General features: G+C 41.6%; 1 protein-coding gene across 1 annotated transcript; it reads right to left on the bottom strand.

Moving 5' to 3' along the window:
• Nucleotides 1–608: 608 nt before the first annotated feature.
• LOC115726164 (protein TIC110, chloroplastic-like) lies at nucleotides 609–9,057 on the bottom strand. The gene is made up of 15 exons (XM_030655922.2): nucleotides 8,432–9,057; nucleotides 7,995–8,054; nucleotides 7,712–7,835; nucleotides 7,538–7,606; nucleotides 7,326–7,424; nucleotides 7,032–7,098; nucleotides 6,523–6,587; nucleotides 6,337–6,431; nucleotides 5,426–5,553; nucleotides 5,252–5,352; nucleotides 4,930–5,146; nucleotides 4,448–4,602; nucleotides 3,213–3,338; nucleotides 1,273–2,244; nucleotides 609–1,145 (listed from the first exon to the last, which is right to left on the bottom strand). Exons 1-15 carry the CDS (start codon nucleotides 8,923–8,925, stop codon nucleotides 903–905), a joined length of 3,015 nt encoding a protein of 1,004 aa, XP_030511782.1. The 5' UTR covers nucleotides 8,926–9,057; the 3' UTR covers nucleotides 609–902.
• Between the last annotated feature and the right edge of the window lie 7,973 nt (nucleotides 9,058–17,030).

Below are 17,030 nucleotides of genomic sequence, written 5' to 3'. Positions count from 1 at the left end.
AGCCATGATCAAATCAGAAAAAGTTCAAACATCCCACAAAATTGCAAAAAACCATTGATTTGTAAATGCCCAAAGAAAATACACGGAGCGGTCTCCTCCAGCTTTCTCCTCCTCCTCCTCCTCCTTCTTGGCGTTAGAAATATGAAAGTGGACCAGAAAGTTGCAGAGAAAATTACCTTCCGGACCAAGACGGACCCCCATCACCATAGACTCCGACAGTCGCAGCTGCGCTCAGGCTCGAGCAATGCCCAAGCTGATGCATTAGAGAAAGTCTTCGCACTGAGAACTAGGGATCTCCCACGGCCTCAGCCACACGACCCGATCTAATCCAGATCCGAGATCGGCAGACCTCATCTGGATCAGATCCGAAGCAACAACCGTCGCCAACCTTAGATCCCATAGCCACGATGGTGGGGATGCAATCAGAGAGGGGCAACAACCACTGGCCGAAGGCTGCCGTGCCTCTTCATCTACTCAACCCTTTTTAACTACTTTGTACCCTTTTTATTTGGTCGAAAACTACTTTGTACTTTAAAATCCACGATTCTATGTTTAAAGATTTTAACAATTAAAAGTGTCGGATCAGCATCATTAACCACACCTCAGCTCCGCGTGGGATTCTTTGGACGGAAAAGATAATGGTGACCCATTTAAACCTCCACTAAGAACACGTGATTTCTGTCTTTCTTTTTTTTCAGATAGTTGAAAAGTGAAACCATTTTGTAAGCTCGACCCAAGTATTACATGGTTTTTTCTATATAGCAAGACAATGCTTCGTAATCTCTGTATAGACTGGGAGTGTTGTGAGTTGCGACCATTTTTTACAACTCTATCTATCTACCTTGTGAGAGCAGATAAAAACTTAGCCAATCATCGGATGCGAGAAGAAATTACCACAGTACTCAGAAAGCAAAGTCTTCCTCCTCTGCACCGATTTGAATTACTCTGTCCCCCATCTCTCGAATAGCCACCGCGGTAGAGTCGCTGATGCCAAGCAGATACTGCAATCTGGATAGTTTCTCCGGAGCAGGCTCGCTCTTCATGTATATAGCAAATAAGTCAGCCAATTCTTCAGGGACTTCCCAAGATAGCGGATTTGCGGGTACAGCTTTGTCGCAAGCCAGCAGATCGTTAAGCGACGAAACCTGCAGGAATAATTGATTTGTGGCTTACTGATAATGTAAAGCTAGCATCTGGACTCTTTACTTGGTCCACGAGCTTCAACAAATTCGTAAAAAGTATAGAGTGGGAAAGGACTTCTTATCTCCATACCACTCCTTTTTGGTTCCTTTGTCGTAACAAGGCTACAGCCTGAATAAGCGAATTTGACAATCTACTTCGAGCAAGCTCGCAAATCACCTCCCTCGCTTTCTCAGCATTAATATTTAGGTCTGCTGGGATTTTCTCATAGACTTCCTCCTCATCAAATTCACCGGTCCCGGCAGAGAAAATTTCATCCACGGTTTTCTTGAAGAGGTTCTCCCGCAAGCTCTCCGATATCATGCTGTCCAAATCTACGCTTGCTTCCTTGAGTTCTCTTATCTGCTTTATGTTGAGCCTCCCCTGACTGACGGCAGTTTCTATTGCAGCTGCCATTTTCGTAGTTGTAATGCTCTTGATTACTTTCTGAGCATATTGTGGAGGCAAGCCGACTTGCTTCTGCACCTCATTAAGCTGCTCAATCCTAGTTTTTGTCAGCTGACCGTCAGCCAGTATCACCTCTGCTTGTTGCCTGAATGCCTGCTCAGCAAGACTTCGGTGAACTTCCACAATCTCCTTAGGGGTCAAACCAAGGATACCACCGAGCTGGTTTAGCAGTACATATTCAGAGTCATCCTTTTTAGTTGTGATTTGTGCCCCAAATGGGATATTGGTGACTTCTCCTGTTAGGCAGAACAACAGATAGGTCTTATAGAGGTCAGTCCTATCCCTCTCTGGAAGATCATCTTTCAGGTTTATCTCTGTTTGTCCTTGCTTTCCTAGCTTGGCCATAAGTTCTCTGTTGGGTCTTATCTTTCTAAGTGTCTGGAGGGACTCCCATTCCTCATCCTCTTCAATTTGTCTTTCTACCTCCTTAGCAGCCTCTTCAGATACAGTTTCAGGTGATTCCCCTTTTATGTCTGCTACCAGTTCTGTAACGACCAACGTATTGAAAGCAATCATCTTCTTAAGCTCCCTCGCAGATTCAGTACGATTCTGAGCTGCGCGTGCTCGTTTAATGTAATTTATAAAAATCTTTCTGATCTGCATGGTTATGAGGCAATGGAAGGTTAATATTGCCCGAAACAAATCAACCAATGTACTTCTTTTCGTCCTACACAATACATAACCAAAACATAGATTTTCAAACCTTAAAACGAACTCAAGTTCACATGCTTGCTACATCAACTTGCATGCACAAGACTCATACAAATCTCAATAGCAGATTTTACAGCAAAATAGCACCAAAAAGTGCTAACTGGTACGAAAGACATTCAGCTATTAGTCAGCTTTGTGTGATTTCTCAGTCGGAACATTTATATCTCATATGATCAGCATGAACCTTGTGAAAAAAGTAAGGCTGCTCCTCTGTAGCCAGATCCCAAGATGCTCCTCTGGCTCCTCTGTAGCCAGATCTCAAGCATCCCGCCAAGGAGGAGAAGGCAGGCATAGATGGCTACTAATCTATTGAGCAAAGATTATGTACGACTCCCATACAGTTTTATTGAGCACCTATTTATCTATGTCGGCATTAGTTATAAGTTTAACTCGTCACAAGTACACTAATCTCTTTACAAGTTACAAGCTCCCCTTGTAAAAGACAGCCATTTTTTAAACTATAAGGAGAAGCAAAGTCAGCACATCCAATTAAATCACTGTAAAAATATCTTATCATCACACCCGCACATGTGCCTCTCAAAACTTATTGCCACCATTTGAAATATCATCCTATAACCATGACTTGAAAAGACAGCCACTTTTTAGATGAGGTGGATAATTGTACCATCATACAGTACATAGAAAGTAATGCCATTTAAGATTGATCACGAATTCTCTGCAACCACGATTTCATCCATTTAAGATACTAAAACTCAGTGCCATTCCTAGGTTGCTTAGTCGCACAAACACATTTGAGACATTCATATGAAGTCCAGCCACTCTCATCGATGTCCTGATGGAGAGAAAGATACAATTCAACTAAAACCAAAATAATGGTAAAGGAAGATACTCACAGCTGTGCTGGCAATAGACATGGCAGCCTCCCTTGTCAAGCGCAAGCCATGAGCTGCTTTTCTCACAGATTTCTTCACTTCAGCATCATATCCATCAACACCTGAGGCAATCGCATCTTTCACAACCTGGACCCAATAGTTCAGTTAGTCAGTGGAGAAGAAAGATAAATGACAATGATTTAAGACATGGGGAAAATATGTTTCTGGCCATTGTGGATAAATTGAAGGCTTTCCTTGTCATTGCAATAGTAAAAAAGATTTAAATTTAGAGGTACACAGCATCTCACATACTCGGAAGCCAGCATACCTTCTCTGTTCAAATAGAAAAGAATTAATCCACTTTTTTAAAAGGAAAACATGGTTTTTGAGCAAAAATTTAGACTAAAACATGTCCAAGATCCATTATCAAACTTTTATAATCCTTCGCAAGTCCATTCCATTAAATCTTATATACAAGGGATTTGAAATTATCCACATTGCCCATTGATTTGTTGAAATACCCTGCAGAAGGTGGTGCAAAAGCCCGGTTGAATTCACACAAAGACAGCTAAAGAGCCCAATTCAAAGGAACCAAAACAAAACAAAACAAAGTAATGGGAAAACTATTAATATTCAGATTCAGTTTAGGCAGGGCAGCAACTATGATAAAGCTTGGTCTAATGTTTCAGCCGGAAAATTGTCATCCTCAAGCAAGCTACAAAGAAACCCACGTTTCCAGTCTTCAGAAACTTATTTGCAGGTTTTAAGGTGTTTCAATTTCTGGTCAACTAGTTTGTTCAGAAGTTTTCTTAAGCTAGACTCTCATTTTACAATTAATTACCTCAAAACCATAAAAAATCTCAAGAGCTAAATACACTTGGGACAATGTCACAAAAATCATTCACTCCGTGGCTTAAGAAAAACAACCTCTCAGAGCACCTCTCTCCTTGCATCTTTATCTTAAGATGATAATTTCGGAGATAATACTTCTTAATGACTACCTAAAACCTACAGGTTGCACTTTGGTCACACAAATGACAAAATTTACAACTCAATATGGTAGTCTCCATATTAAATGATGTTCCAAAGCATACAAAAGACTTCCGTCAAACTGTGAATATTGCCCATCGTATTGGAATGTAAAAACATCAATTGTGAATATAGATATTACAGTAGGCAAAATTACAAGGAAAAAAGTACCAAGTAGAAAGAACACTAGAGAAACAAGAAATTCATCAGACGAGACAGAACTTTACCTTCTCAAATAAACTGCCACATATACTGGAGTGAGCCGCTTCAACAGTCTGCTGAGGGATACAGAGCATAACTCGTATTCTTAGCAAAGCTTTAACATCCTCTTCACTCAGTTCTCCATCAGCAACACACTGCTGAAGCTTCTGCCGGTAAATTTCTTAATGTGAAAATGAAAGAGGATGTAATCAATACTTTGGTGAGGCAATGATATACGTGACACAAGACACAAATATCGTATGAATATAAGTCTTAACTAGTTAAGAAAATTGTCCCATACATGCCCAAAGAACCTTTTTTTATTTTCTATTCGACAAAATTCTTCTTTTCGAACTTCTTACATGGTTAGAAGTTTTACCAAGTAGATAAGCATGAAGAACCACCAGATCACAGTGAAGATAAAATAAATGAATATATATGCAACTATATACACACTCACATCATACATGACCGAGAACACACCAAAAATAGGAATCAATGAATATACCTTCATGAATCTCACTGGCCTTCTGAGGATCAAAGTGCAACTCTTGACATAGATTCTGGAGGAATGCTGCTTTGCTATCTGCAGCTTCCAATTCACCACCAGTAAAGGCAAGTTGAAGTCGTTTACGATACACCTTTGCAGATACATCAAGCATGATGGCTTCAGCCTCGCGTTTTCCCAAACCAAAGATATTCCTCAGTTGATTCAAGGCATCAAGCTATGAAACAAAGAAACAACAGAAGTAAGGTTATTAGCAACCAAAGGCAACATTAGCCAGGTAATATACAACAACCGGCAGGTAATAAATACTAAAATCCAATACCTTGCCTTCCTCCAGTCGACCACTTGAGAAAGACTCTGCAACATATGCTCGATAAAGTATCTTCAAGTCATCCATTTTTCGGTCAGTGTCGTATTCACCACCTGAGGTACAAGAAGAGAAGTCCATGAAAACACACTTCATGGCCAAAAAAACCAAGATTTAAAGGTTTCTCACCAATTAAGGAAACTGGACCAATCCCACGAGCAAAGTGATCAGCATTCGGATGGTTCTTCAATGAGACAAGCAAATTGTTAAATGCTAGTATCTCATCTAGCTGTTCTACAACTTGAGTGACTGCCGTCCTGGATAATCAAATATACAAGATGATGACAGGTAACCTTTAGGGAAAGCTAATAAAATAAGCAAGCACCATTCAATTCCTAAACAACAAAACATTTGACACTGATTCCATTATAACTATGCTGGCAACTTCTCTTGAAATTTTCTCAGTTGATCTGTCAGGACGGATCTAGAGTAAGCATTTCTTTATTTTTCATGGAGGAGCATTAGATTAGTAGCTTATTTTTTATTTTTTTTTGGTAGCAAATGTATGATAGAGAATCTTTTTATGAAATGGAAAACTCATTCTTTTCAGTCATTATGTGGATGCGACTAACTTTTAGTAAATACAGTCTCCATTTACACAAAAGAACATCATCTTCAAGCTTTTTTTTTTTTTTTCACAACAGATGAAGAAGCAAAACATCTAACACGTGTGCTTTTTAAATCTCCAACTCCTGCTTAATTATTTCTCCAAGTTGGAGGCAACATCACTCACTTCACCTCATATTCATAATTAGAACCACTATCATTGAAAGATTGAACTCTTAAATTGGATGCTTTTACTACAGATTCTGCACTACTTCCTTCAACTTTGGAGTTTCAAAAAGCTTGAGAATTCTGAGGAGGGACAAGACTTACGGATATATTTCTAAAGTTCTTTCCCCCACAGAGAAACTTAAAAAGTTGGGGTGGCCCCCCCTCCCCCAGGGTTGAAATTTGTCACATGCTGAAAATATTTAAAGAGCTCGAGAAACAGCATTTACAGACTAAGGATACAAGGGGAACTTGGGCAAGGGACATACGCTGCTCTTGTTCTTGATTTCACCACATTCACAGCTGCTGAGACATTTTCCTCCACAAGTTTCCTCGTATGTTCCTTAAACAAATCTTCGGCAAGCTGCACCAACCAATAAAGTGTATGCAAGATATCCAATCGAAAACTACAGTACATCAAATCTACATATGCAGAACATAAATGACAAAGTTACCTCACCAGAAAGCCGATAAGATAGTTGTGCTGCTCGAAGATTTTCAAGCTGCTCCGCTTTGAGATCTAACACAGATATCAAACTTCCACTTATAATTACAAAGTACTATGTTCAACTCTAGCAAAGCCCAACATCAACTACAAAAGGCTGCAATCACAAAAAGCAGTTCAAAGTCCAAGTTTTATAGAATATGCCTCAATATAACTACTATAACCAGGTTTATAAGCAGTTGAAACTCCAGGCTTGATTGAATTAAGCCTTAATATCAACCACCAACCTGGTTAAATTACAAAGTCCATGATACAAAGACAAGCATTTTTTTTTTCTACTGACAGGACAAGCAAATTTCAACGATATAGAATAACTTTGCCGACCAAATAAATTCTTTCATCGCCATAATCTAAAAAGAAAGAAAAGGCAGGTTTATCTTGTGTCCAAACCTACAATGTTAGCCTACTTTCATTGTTAACGGTTAAGATTTTTGCAATAAATCATATAATTATACAGACCTCTTCCAATTGCTTTTAGCTTGGATGCATACAACCTCTGTGCATTATCACGAACGGCAACCTCAATCTGCATGCAAACAGATACATGACTAATCACCGAATAAGCTAAACATGACAGATATATTAGAATATCCACATGTCATAAGTATGATAATAAAAGCACAGTTTGGATAGGTTAGAATAACAAGTGGAGATGGGTCTTGCCGTTGAAAACTCTAAGATCAGACTTCTGACCATCCATGCAACACGAAAATAATTGCACAGGCAGACATTGCCTAAAGAAATGATTTATACCTGCGCATCAGTCACTTTGAATATTCGCTTCCAAGGTAAAAGGAAGCTTGACGCTTCTCCAAACACAAGTGTGGAAACATATATCAGCTTTTGAAATGCCTGTACTGAAAAGGAACCAAAAATGATGAAGTTCCGTATGACACTCCTGAAAAAGTATCCGAGTTGCCGGCTAATGTGTTTGCAGAGGAACTACAAGTATGCGGATTTCATACCCGACGCTGCTCCACATTAGCTTCACGATCCCCAGTTTCAAGCCTTTGCCTGAAAATACGCCTACCAATCTGGAAGACACAAGTGGACCCAATTTCAACCAGACATTACTCCATCATGCTTCCCATGCTAATTTGACATTCTTAAGCATTCACATGTAGCTAGAGCAATAATACCTCCATATGCATGGCTGCCGCCTCAGTATCATCCATTCCCAGAGCACTCTTAAACTTAACAATTTTATCGACTTCATCTCCTTTAAGTTCTTCATTTCCAGGAGGAAGGACAGATGAGACAAACCTGCACAACACATGTCATATGCAAATCAACCAACTGAATGTCAACTGCTCAAGCCAGCTCCATCTGAAATTTTAAACCTATGTACATACAGAGAAATCAAAAGGAAAAGATGTGCTTGACGCACAATAGATGCATGATTAGTTCATTGTTTGTGCTCACCTGAGGTACAAATCACAAAGCTCTGCATTGAAGGCCTCATCTTGCTTGCTCACGCCGTACCTGACAGAATAGATGCTAAAACTGTAACAAGCTTAAGAAAATCAAACACAATTAAAGCACAACAATCAGATGAAGAAAAACATTGCTCAAGCTGATTTTAGGCACCGCTGCAGACAATTCCGATCAATATCTTGTAACTAAATTAGTGAATTAGAAAGTTGTACTCTAATCCCACTGTTACCCAAATGAACTATAGGGAGAAATGTGATCTCTAGTACAAGTTCGACTAGTTGACTAAATCAGGACCTCCCACAACCTCATTCAGAACCAACCATATAAGCTAACATGAATCCATGTTAAGAACAGATGTCACCGGAGAAGGAAAAAGCCGAAACAAAGCAGCGATCAAGAAACTCTATACTGAGAATGGAACTGACCTGTTAGCAATCTGTTCTATGTCCTCTTTCCGAACCGCCTGAGGATCGTCGCAACTGGCGACGTAGTTATGCAATTCGGCGGCGGCGACGTCTGGCGCACAAGCCCTCACCGCGTACGCGGCGGCGCCACCAGCAGCCCCGAGCACAGCGGCCCCGCCGAGGGCGGCATTGCGAGAGCCGCCGAAGCGGAGGCCTAGTTGATATCCAGCGGCGAGCGCACCGGCCACTACAATCGCGGAGGCCGCCAATCGCGCGGGCGGAGAGAAGTTCTTGACGAGAGGTTGGAGGCCAGTGAGCTCCTTGGGCCCGCCGAAGACGTCGGGACCGCGCGAAGAAGAGGAAGAGGAGGCGGGCTTCTGATCGAGGACGGCGGAGACGGTGAAGCGGCGGCGCCTGGCGGAGGAGGAGAGGTTGGAGGAGAGAGAGAGAGGAGAGGGATTGAGGAATGGAGAGGAGTGAGAGTGAGAGCTCGTCGTGAGGAACGTGGAGTTCATCGTTCGGTGGAAGAAGGAGAAGCTTCTCTCGATATCAATGGCAGTCTCTGGCGCTCTCTCTCTCTTCCCCACACTGGCAGGGGGGAAGGGGAGGAGGATTGGAGTTATCCAGCAGATAGACACACACTCCAAGAGAGCGCTGCGCTAAAAGAACCGGATTCGTGGTTCGTCCGCTGTCGAACCGGCGGAAATCACTGAAAAGGACGAATGAACCGACCGAAAAAAAATCTGTTTTTCTTGAGTGCGGGCCTACGTAAGACCGACACAACACGTGATACGACACGATAAGATAAGTCGACACGTCATTTTTCAAAAAATAAAGAATTTTGACATATTAAAATACATTATATATTAACTTTATATATATTTTAATATATATGATAAATTATTATTTTTATAAATAAGTAAATAAATAAATAAAAAGAGCCCCCGATTTTACACACAAAAAAAAGCAATCCTCATCTATCAAACTGAAATCAAACTCTGAGCACAAAAAAGGATCTTACTACCAACTATCCAAGTCGGAAGCCAACAAAGAATGAGTTCCTCGAAACCAAAAGTTGTTAAGAGGTACTATGGATAAATTATAATTTTTAAGGGCAAAAAAGTCAAAATAAGAAAGACCCAACTCTAATTTTGGATCTCTCCTCCGTCTTTGCTCTTGAGTTTGTTCGTGTCCTCTCCTCTCTGTTCGCGTCCCTTCTTAAGTTCTCTCTCAAAGAGTCAAGAGGAAAGGCACCTCCAAACACGCCTCTCTCTCTCTCTCTCTCTCTCTCTCTTTGTGACATTCTAAATTTCGACCCACTTTCAAACTTTGTGAAATGAATGAAATGTCTCATTAATGTACTTTAGTTAAATCTCACTCAGATTTGATCACTCTCGAGAAAACTAACCAATGGAGAAAGACTAACTAGGATTTAAGTACGTGGACCTAAGAATTTGATCCTAGATTGACACTTTGCCCATAAGGATTTTCGATGAGATAATTAACGATTGACCCTCGCAATTACATGACAACTAAGGTTGCCATGGCTTGAGTGAACTTAAACGTGACGCTAATCACGAGTCGATACACATAACTCTTAAAAGCCGCCCGTTAGTTTGAGATACACTAAAGTTGCGATTGATTGATATTGGCTATGAATTAGACTTCGAATTTGGACGTCGGACTTCCCAGAATTCCAATGTTAATCTTTTGGACGTCGCCTCATTAAATGCATGCTTATTTTACGGTTCGCTTCAAACTTGTGGAAAAGTGAAGTTTAGATAGAAAATGGGAAAAGATCATTTTACCTTTAGTTAATGCTCATCCCTCTAGTCTAGTGGAAGGGCGTTTTGGTCTTTTAACCCCCTATAGTAACCGAAATTATGAGGACTAGATGGCCACTTGCTTGGGTCAATTTACTTATTTACACATCTTTATTTACAAGAGATAAGAACTTACATTATTGGTGTGCCCTCTTCTAGTCAACAAATCTCACCAACCCATCACATTAGTCAAGTCCTAGTCTAGTCAAAGGACAACCCCACTAACCACCCCACTCACTCCCCTCTCTTATTCTTCTTTGTGAAGCCTTTTGGTCTTATTTCTCCCTCTCTTCTTCACCCCAAGGCCAAATACTCCTCTTTCCCACCACTACCAACACCACGCCATCTTCTCACCACCACCAGCCGACGCCGTTGAGTAGCCCCGCCGCCATGAGCCACCCGATGTAGTGAAACCGCCGTGGAGCAAATGCCAACTAGATCAAGCCACCGGTGCCGCAGTTTGGACAATGGTTCTTGCTGCTCCTTTAACTGGTTTTCTTGCTTAGTTTTGTGGTAAGCAACTTCCTAAAATTTGTTTAGGTTGATAGGTTACTAATAGATGAAGTTAGAGGTAGTTTTGGATGAGTTTGGTGGCTGGTTAAGGGTTGATTGTGCTTGACCCGAAAATGACTTAGTGTGGCTGATCTTGTTGGGTGAGAACTAGTCCTAAATGGTTAGTTATGCCTGATTATAGTTGGCCAATGGATAGCTATGCTCTTGATGTTGATCTTGTGATGGAATTTAGAAACCGTGAATTGATACGGCTTGGTTATGTTCTTGGTTTAACCATGAGATTTGCTTTACCTAGATGCATGATTAGTTTGAATCATGAGGTTTTAATAATAATCAAGCGGGTGATTTAGAAAATCAATAGCTAAGCACGTTCTTAACGAGTGATCAAGTGACGTGGTCATGAATATGTGGCTAAGTGCATTTGTATTGTTTAATTGTGTGGTTGAGTAGCATTTGAGTGATCAATATGGTGTGATCATGGGTGAAACATGGATGATTGGATGGTGAACTTGTGATGTCATGGCTGGTTGTGTTTGGATCATGCGGTGAATTGATGAATGATCTTGAGTGCTCTTGGTTAGTGCATGGCCATTTGTGTGAAATTTGCATTTTAGTAATCACCTAATATCTTGAGGCATTATCAATTAAGGTTTTGCAGTCATCTTGATGCGTTAAATGCGGGATGTTGACACGAGACGTTATTACGTGGGTCTTGAGAATTATAATGGTCTTATGCGTTTTACGCGGGCTCTTAACAACCCGACCTTGAAGAATGAGTTATACATTGAAGAATGACATGTGCTCGAAATTGTGATGTGAGAAATGCTTGAAATCTTTAACCCAGTTATGCGATTTTGAGTCTTGCTTTACGTTGGGTGCGTTTTGATGGGTTTGATGATATTATGGACTTGTTTTGCTGGTTTAGAAGAAGGGCCTTGATGGATAGAATTGCATGCCTAGGATGGCCTCGGAGGTACTATTGCCCTAATATAGGTTTAGGAGTTTACTTGTTGAGATTTATTCTCACCCCTTCGTGGGTTAACATTTTCAAACCCTCGACTATGAATATAAATGGACCATCACAATGTTTTGGGATACAAATGGACATCGAGATGATATCGATAGAGTACCCAGTGGATGATGATAGGGCGTACTTTAGGCATGCTAGCTCTGTTTGGATTAATGAGGGATGCGATTTTTGAAAACCCCATACTTATCCGGCCTGGTTTTATAGAGATGGGGGTACGGCTTTTGACCCGCTTCGTGGCTTTGATATTCCTTATGATGGAGTCGGGTAGTGGGATCCCACCGAGACCGTTCCCCTTGACGGCATTATAACTAGCTCGAATACCGGCCCCGAAGATTCAAAGCCGAGCCAAAACCTATGAAGTCCGACCCGGAACTTGAGGTAGTAGAACCTTTCGATGCTGAAACCGGTTCAGAGTAGCCCGCCGAGTTTGATCCGGAAGAGCCGGGGACGTCATCCGATGATAGTAGAGATGGAGCTTAAGTGTAGTCACTTTGTCACTTTTGGGGCACCCTCTCGGTAGAGGAGTTACGTTATAACCACCGATCTCTTTTTGTTGTGCGTGGTCATTTTAGGTTGTATGTGTAACTTTTATACAAACGATCCGTTGTTGTGTATAAGTCTCCATTTTCCTATCCCGAAACATCATTTTTAAGTATGTTGTATGGAATGTTGGTACTCGATTCCATATGTATTTTTCATTTCGCATTTAGCCTAGGTCGGCCACAAGTTCCCGGGAAGATGTTAATTAGAATTACCGAGTGGGATGTTGACGTGCTCGTATGGTTCAAGGCGTAACATCCCCATTTAATTAGTATCAAAGCAAAGTCTGCTCAATCCAAGTTTGGATGAGACCTGGAGTGATAAGGAGCGATGGTTTTGGGATGGTTAAATAGAGAGACCTTAGGTGTTCACAAGGGTTTGACGCGTAGTGCATGGCATGTGAATATACGCTTGTGATTGACATGTTTGAATTGCTTCATGTTGAGTGTTTGGTGCTTGTCTTGCTAAGATTTACTTGGAGTTTGCTGGATAACTGGTCACTAGTTTTGTGCTTGCTACTTACCTAAGTAGCGTGGAACCGCTAGACTTGAGTAGATGGCTTAGGTCTCTAATTTCTTGGTGGAATTATAGTGGTTCGAGTGTTGTAAAACTTAGTGAGGATGAGCAACCGAGGTAGAGGTACTAGAGGAGTGTTTAGTTTGAGGGTGCAAGTTGTAGAGGACCTAAGATTGGATGGGGTCTTAAGGGCTTTAGAGGAAATTGAGAATCGATGGGAAGGCGAGGCTCAAGAACGAGCCGCCACGATTGCCCAAGCCACCGAGGCTGTTGCCGCTTCTACTAATGGAACTAATGGTAACCAAGGGAATGGCAATGGAAGTGGAAATGGGAATCGTTAGATGTGCCAGCTAGTAGAGCAGTTTATAAAGCTAAAACCGGCCAAGTTTGATGGGAAAGATGATCCCCGAGACCGCTCCTCGTTGGATTGAGGAATTGGAAAAGGCCTTTAAAGTTTTCGGGTGCACAAAGGAAGAAAAAGTGACCCTCATAGCTTACCGGCTCCAAGGTGCCGCTAATGATTAGTAGAATGCCACACGATGAGGAGTTTTCCCTAAAGGTACAGTTCCAAACTGGACCGCCTTTCTTGAGACTTTTAATGGAAAGTATTTCTCTAAGACTACTCAAGAGTAGAAAATGGTGGAGTTTCAACGGCTTCGTCAGAATCGGATTACAATAGATCAATACGAGATAGAATTCTCGAGATTATCTAAGTACGCACCAAGGATGGTCGAGAATCCTTTGGACATGGCAAGGAGGTTACGGGATGGATTAAAGCCAGAGCTTCGTAGTCGGTTGATACTTCTGAACCCGAGAAATTACGATGAGCTTTATGAAAGGGGCCGGATGGTCGAGCGAGATATGAGAGAGAGGGCTGCCACTTCTAGATCGCGGTTGGCGCCTGCTTGGGATGATAGCCACTTTGGCAAGAGGACTATGGTGGGGAATAGGTGTTTCGTCCCTCCCGTCAAGAAGATTGTTGGGAAATCGACATACCGGTCTAATTGGAATTGTCGACTTTGTGGAAGGAGGCATAGGAATGGACCTTACCCAAGTAGGACGGGAGCGTGCTTTAAATGTGACCAGCATGGCCATCGGATAAGGAATTGCCAGAATCAAGCAAGAGGACCCTAGTTTCAGCCCCAATGACCTTAGACAGGACCTCAAGTTAGTATCGCTCCGTAGAATAACCAAAACCGACCGCCGGCTCAAGGGAAAGTTTATGTTGTAGCACGCAAGGAGGCCGAGAATGCGCCCGGCGTGGTCACGTGCACGGTCTCTTTATGTGATCATGCTACTTATGCCTTATTTGATCCTGGAGCGTCGCATTCGTTTGTATCCGAGCAATTTGTGGAGTTGGCTGGAATTGAATCGAAACCATTAGAAGTAATGTTGCATGTTACCACCCCTTTAAAGGATAAAGTGTTAATCTCCTTAGGATGTTCGGATTGTAAGATATGCATTAGTGGAAGGGAGGAAATGATAGACTTAGTTGTCTTGGTTATGTATAACTTCGATGTTATAGTTAGGATGGATTGGTTGGGTAAACAAATGGTTGTCTTAGATTGTGGTAGTAGGGTGATCAAATTTAATCCGATTGGTCATGATATGAGTTTGTGGGAAACCGAGGAAGAACCTCTATTCCTTTGATCTCATCGCTTGAAGTGACTAAGTTGTTAAACGAAGGATGCCAAGGCTATTTGGCTGCAGTGGTTGATTCGGCAATAGAGGATCCAAGGCTAAAGGATATAACCGTGGTGTGCAATTTCACCGATGTTTTTCCTCGGGAATTACCGGGATTACCGCCCGAAAGGAAAGTGGAGTTTGTGATTGAGTTGGCCCTTGGGATGGAGCCAATCTTGAAGGCGCCCTATAAGATGGCTTTACTAGAGTTGAAAGAGTTGAAGGTTCAAATGTAAGAACTACTGGATAAGGGATTCATCCGCCCTAGTGCGTTACCGTGGGAAGCCCCGATGTTGTTTGTAAGGAAGAAGAATGGGTCATTGCGTTTGTGTATTGATTATAGATAGTTAAACCAAGTGAACATCAAGAACAAGTATCCGTTACTAAGGATAGATGATTTGTTCGATCGGTTGCAAGGGACGTCGATGTTCTCCAAGATAAACCTAAGGACGGGTTACCATCGGTTAAGGATTAAGAAGGAGGACATCCCAAATATCGCTTTTCATACGAGATATAGATATTATGAGTTTACAATTATGCCGTTTGAATTGATCAACGCACCAGCTGCTTTTATGGATATGATGCATCGAATATTCATGGAGTTTTTGGATCGATTCGTTATTGTGTTCATCGACAACATCTTGGTTTATTCGAAGTGTCCGGAGGAACATGAGCAACATTTATGGATATTTCTACAAACCTTAAGAGAACACTCACTCTTTGTCATGTTCGGTAAGTGTGAGTTCTGGCTCGATCGAATAGCTTTCCTTGGATATATTGTCTGTGGGAATGGAATCTCAATGGATTCGTAAAAAATTGAAGCGATTTCGAATTGGCCAAGACCAACGTCGCTTATAGAGGTTCGAAGCTTTCTAGGTCTAGCGGGTTATTACGGACGATTCGTGGAAAAGTTCTCCGTGATAGCTACTCCTTTGACTCGATTAACGAAGGAGGCACGGTTTAAATGGACGGACAAGTACGGAAGAAATTTTTAAGAACTTAAGCAGAGGTTGACAACTGTGCTAGTCTTGATGATACCATGTGGTCCCAAAGGATATGAGATCTTTAGCGACGCATCGCTAAAGGGATTATGGTGCGTCCTAATGCAACATAGCAGAGTTGTTGCATATGCATCACGATAGTTGAGGCCTCATGATCTAAACTAGCCAACGCACGATTTGGAACTTATAGCAATTATATTTGCATTAATGATTTGGATGCATTACTTGTGTGGGGAAAGGTTTTAGATCTATATGGACCATCAGAGTTTGAAGTACTTATTTTCCCAAAAGGAGCTGAACATGAGACAATGCCGATGGATGGAATTACTTAAGGATGCGGCTCGTGATATCTCATACCATCCTGGGAAGGCTAATAAGGTAGTGGATGCCTTTAATCGGAAATCAAGCATCGCATATATGATGGTTAAAGAGTGGACTCTGCTTGAAGGATTAAGGGATTTAGAGTTCAAGTACGAGGTTAGTCGCCTCTCAAGTTTGTTAGCAACCTTAAGAATTGAATCGGAGATTTAGGCAAAGATTAAGGCATCGCAATCTACGGACCTTGACATTCAAAAGATTCTAGATATGGATACAACTAAGAGGAAACTTGAATTTCAAGTAGCCGTCGACGGAATTTTGAAGTTTCGTGGACGGTTATGTATACCCAATAATGAGGAGCTAAAGGAAGGAATTTTGTCGGAGGCTCACTGTAGCAACTATAGTATTCATCCGGGTAGCACAAAAATGTATCGGAACTTACGCCAGCATTACTGGTGGAATGGAATGAAAGTAGATGTAGCCAAGCACGTGGCCAAGTGTTTGACGTGCCAACAAGTAAAGGCACAATACTATAAGCTTGGTGGATTGCTTTGACCATTAGAGATTCTCGAGTGGAAATGGGAGCACATTACTATGGACTTCGTCATGGGACTACCTAGGAGCTAGAGAGATCATGATTTGATTTGGGTGATCGTGGACATGTTAACTAAGTCGGTGCACTTTCTGATAGTACGAAAGGACTTTACAATGGATAGATACGTCGAGTTGTATATGCGACACATAGTTCGTCTTCATGGAGTTCCAATTACAATTACGTCAGATAGAGACCCTAGTTTATTGCGACTTTTTGGAAGATTCTTCAGATCGTCATGGGGACGAAGCTATAATATAGCACAACCTATCATCCTTAGATAAATGGACAGTCCGAGAGGACAATTCGGACACTCGAGGACATGTTGTGAGCATGTGTGATAGATTTTAAAGGAAGATAGGAAGAACGATAGATTTTAAAGGAAGATAGGAAGAACGGTCGAGTTTGCCTACAATAACAGCTACCAACAGAGTATCAGCATCAAAATGGCACCGTTTGAGGTGTTGTATGGCAGAGCTTGTAGAACTCCAGTATATTGGGATACCATGTTTTCCTCAAGGTGTCACCTATGCGAGGTTTGTCTCAATTTGGAAAGAAAGGGAAGTTGAGTCCAAGGTACGTAGGCCCGTTTGAAATTTTGGGA

This window comes from Rhodamnia argentea, chromosome 11 (assembly GCF_020921035.1).
Source record: "Rhodamnia argentea isolate NSW1041297 chromosome 11, ASM2092103v1, whole genome shotgun sequence".
NCBI classification, from domain to species: Eukaryota; Viridiplantae; Streptophyta; class Magnoliopsida; order Myrtales; family Myrtaceae; genus Rhodamnia; species Rhodamnia argentea.
This window is presented reverse-complemented; position numbering and strand designations above follow the sequence as displayed.

Bases quoted from the DNA above. Each gene is read 5' to 3' on its own strand.
- LOC115726164 (XM_030655922.2), bottom strand. From the start codon at position 8,925: ATGAACTCCACGTTCCTCACGACGAGCTCTCACTCTCACTCCTCTCCA. The intron at 7,836-7,994 runs GTGAGCACAAAC...TGTGTTGTGCAG, and splicing joins CTTTGTGATTTGTACCTCAG to GTTTGTCTCATCTGTCCTTC. The intron at 4,603-4,929 runs GTATATTCATTG...TTTCACATTAAG, and splicing joins GGCCAGTGAGATTCATGAAG to AAATTTACCGGCAGAAGCTT.